The sequence below is a fragment of the Bos mutus genome, unplaced genomic scaffold (assembly GCF_027580195.1).
Source record: "Bos mutus isolate GX-2022 unplaced genomic scaffold, NWIPB_WYAK_1.1 CTG626, whole genome shotgun sequence".
In the NCBI taxonomy this organism is placed as follows: Eukaryota; Metazoa; Chordata; class Mammalia; order Artiodactyla; family Bovidae; genus Bos; species Bos mutus.
Window position 1 is genome coordinate 1 of NW_027220106.1, and position 2,263 is coordinate 2,263.

At 33.1% G+C, this 2,263-nt stretch overlaps 1 protein-coding gene across 1 annotated transcript; it reads right to left on the bottom strand.

The window, feature by feature from the left end:
* Positions 1 to 89: 89 nt before the first annotated feature.
* LOC138987079 (complement factor H-like) lies at positions 90 to 1,875 on the bottom strand (the record flags this gene model as incomplete). Its single annotated transcript, XM_070367017.1, has 3 exons — positions 1,818 to 1,875; positions 693 to 881; positions 90 to 266 (listed from the first exon to the last, which is right to left on the bottom strand). Coding segments are annotated over exons 1-3 (424 nt in total), but the record flags the coding sequence as incomplete, so codon positions are not given.
* Positions 1,876 to 2,263: the final 388 nt, after the last annotated feature.

The window sequence follows — 2,263 nt, forward strand, 5'->3', positions numbered from 1 at the left end:
AAGAATCTGATATTAAACTTTTGAAGTGGATAATACAGCTGAGTCTTAGAAAATTATGAACACATGGGATTTCAGCCCAGTTTACTCACTGACACGGATGCATCTGGGAGGAGGAGACCAGCCACTCTCTGTGCAGGTCATTGTGTTCTGATCATTTTGAAGACTGTAGCCTTCATAGCAGCGAACTCTTACAGTTTCACCCTGTAAATATTTTTCTTCAGGATGTGGGGTATGTCCATTTTCCAAATAATTGAAAATACATTGTCCTTAGGATCATAAAATTAATATGAAAGAAATACAACATAAATTTGGGAAAATAGTACATTAAAGATTAACCTTATAGAATTTACATAAGAATACATTAGTATTAAAATTTAACATGCAACAATAAAAATGGAAACTAGTACCACATTTCTGGAAAATGAAAAAGATAACATTCCATATTATTTGTCTTTAGTTTTATGAATAAAATATGTATAAATGATGCACATATTCTTGTAAAGTCTCTGTATCTCTCACAGGATTTACATGAAAAGTTTCTAGTAAAGGGAAGTTCTATTGGATTTTTTGCTCATAGAACTCATCCCTTGGCCTTACTGTTGTTACATAACACTTAACTGTACTCACTTGTCAACTTTTGTCTCTTTACTCTTTCAAAGATTATGCATATAAACTTAAAGAGGTTTACTTACTGAGGCATGGTTCTTCTGGAGACCATCCTTCTGCTGTGCAAGTCAGGTGGTCCCAGGAACGTTGTGAAGGAGGCACAAAATAATGATCACAGTTATATACAAACTGTTGATTTACATGTGCTGGAAAGTATCCTCTGTATGAATAATATAGCCGTCCATGTTTTATTACTGGATAATTACAAGGTTTCCCTTGGAATAACAAAAGTAGAAATAATGTTTTATCTCAGTATACAATTTGAATTAATATTTCATCTATGAATTATATCCTTGTTCAGTTAATTACACTCATTGCATTATGGTTTCTAGGAAAAAAAAAAGTTACAGAAAATTCAGATGATTGAAGTATGCAAGGAACTCTTTGCTAATGAAGAGAATGGATGTATGGATAAAAAGGGGCCCAAGGGTAGAGGGATGAATTGGGAGATTGAGCTTGACATGCATACACTATTGTGTAAAAAATAGATAACTAATGAAAAGAACTTATGTTTAAAAATAAAATGACAAGTTTTTTTCAAGGTTGTCAACATTTCCATTTCTTTCTGAAAATAATTCTAAATGTATCAGCATTACACTGGAATTTAAAACTGTATTCCACATTTTGTAAAAGGAAAATGTATCTGGTACCCAAGCTGGATTTTTTAAAGCCTTAAACTAACAGTGATGTTAATGACCTTCAATAGGTCTATTAAGCTGTAATCACAATACAGTCAACTGAACATATTTAAAATGAGATTTGAACCTGCAAAGTCACCATGTGTAAAAGTATAAAAATAACCATTGTTCTCCAGATTTTCCTCATATTACAAGTAAGACTGTCCTAAACATTCTAGAATTATAATCTAGCTTTTCTGTGACACATTTTCTATTCACATTTTCATGAGCATATTCACATGGCCCCATAAACTACATACCTTTTTGCACTGTGAAACTCAGCTGACATAGAAAAGTATTTATTTTGTTTTCCTCTTTTAGGTGAATATCTGGTAATTTTTCCATTAATGTATTCTTATGGTTATCTCACAGTGTAGACTATTTTAACCAGTCAATTAGATCAGAATACACACAAGGAAAGTAAATAGTTATATTTAGGAGGAAGGCTGAGTGTTTATATCTGTTTCAACTTACCCTGTCCGTGAGCAGTGTAAAACCACGAGGTGAGAAGGACATTGATTAGCAACAACATGTTAGATATTCACAATGGTACATTCACACAAATACTCCAGTTGCACTGTTTAGGGTTCAAAATCTGCTCCATGTGCAGTTACCAAGTGTGACTGAATTTAAATGCATTACAATGAACCTAGTTAATTAGTGCCATTGTGTACATATCAAAGTTCAAAGTTTCAAGATGTCCCCAACTTGTTTCTGTTGGTAGTTTCACAATAAGTTATTGTATTCATCACCTGCCATCTATGTGCACAACTCTCTGTGGCTAATATGGACTGGTTCCAAAGCCATATATCAGATAGTAACATTCAATAATGTACTTCTAGAGAGTAGGTGAAGTTTTTCCCAGCCATTTGGGTCATTCATATTTTCATGGGCTTAAGGAAGTGAATAGATTTTTTTGT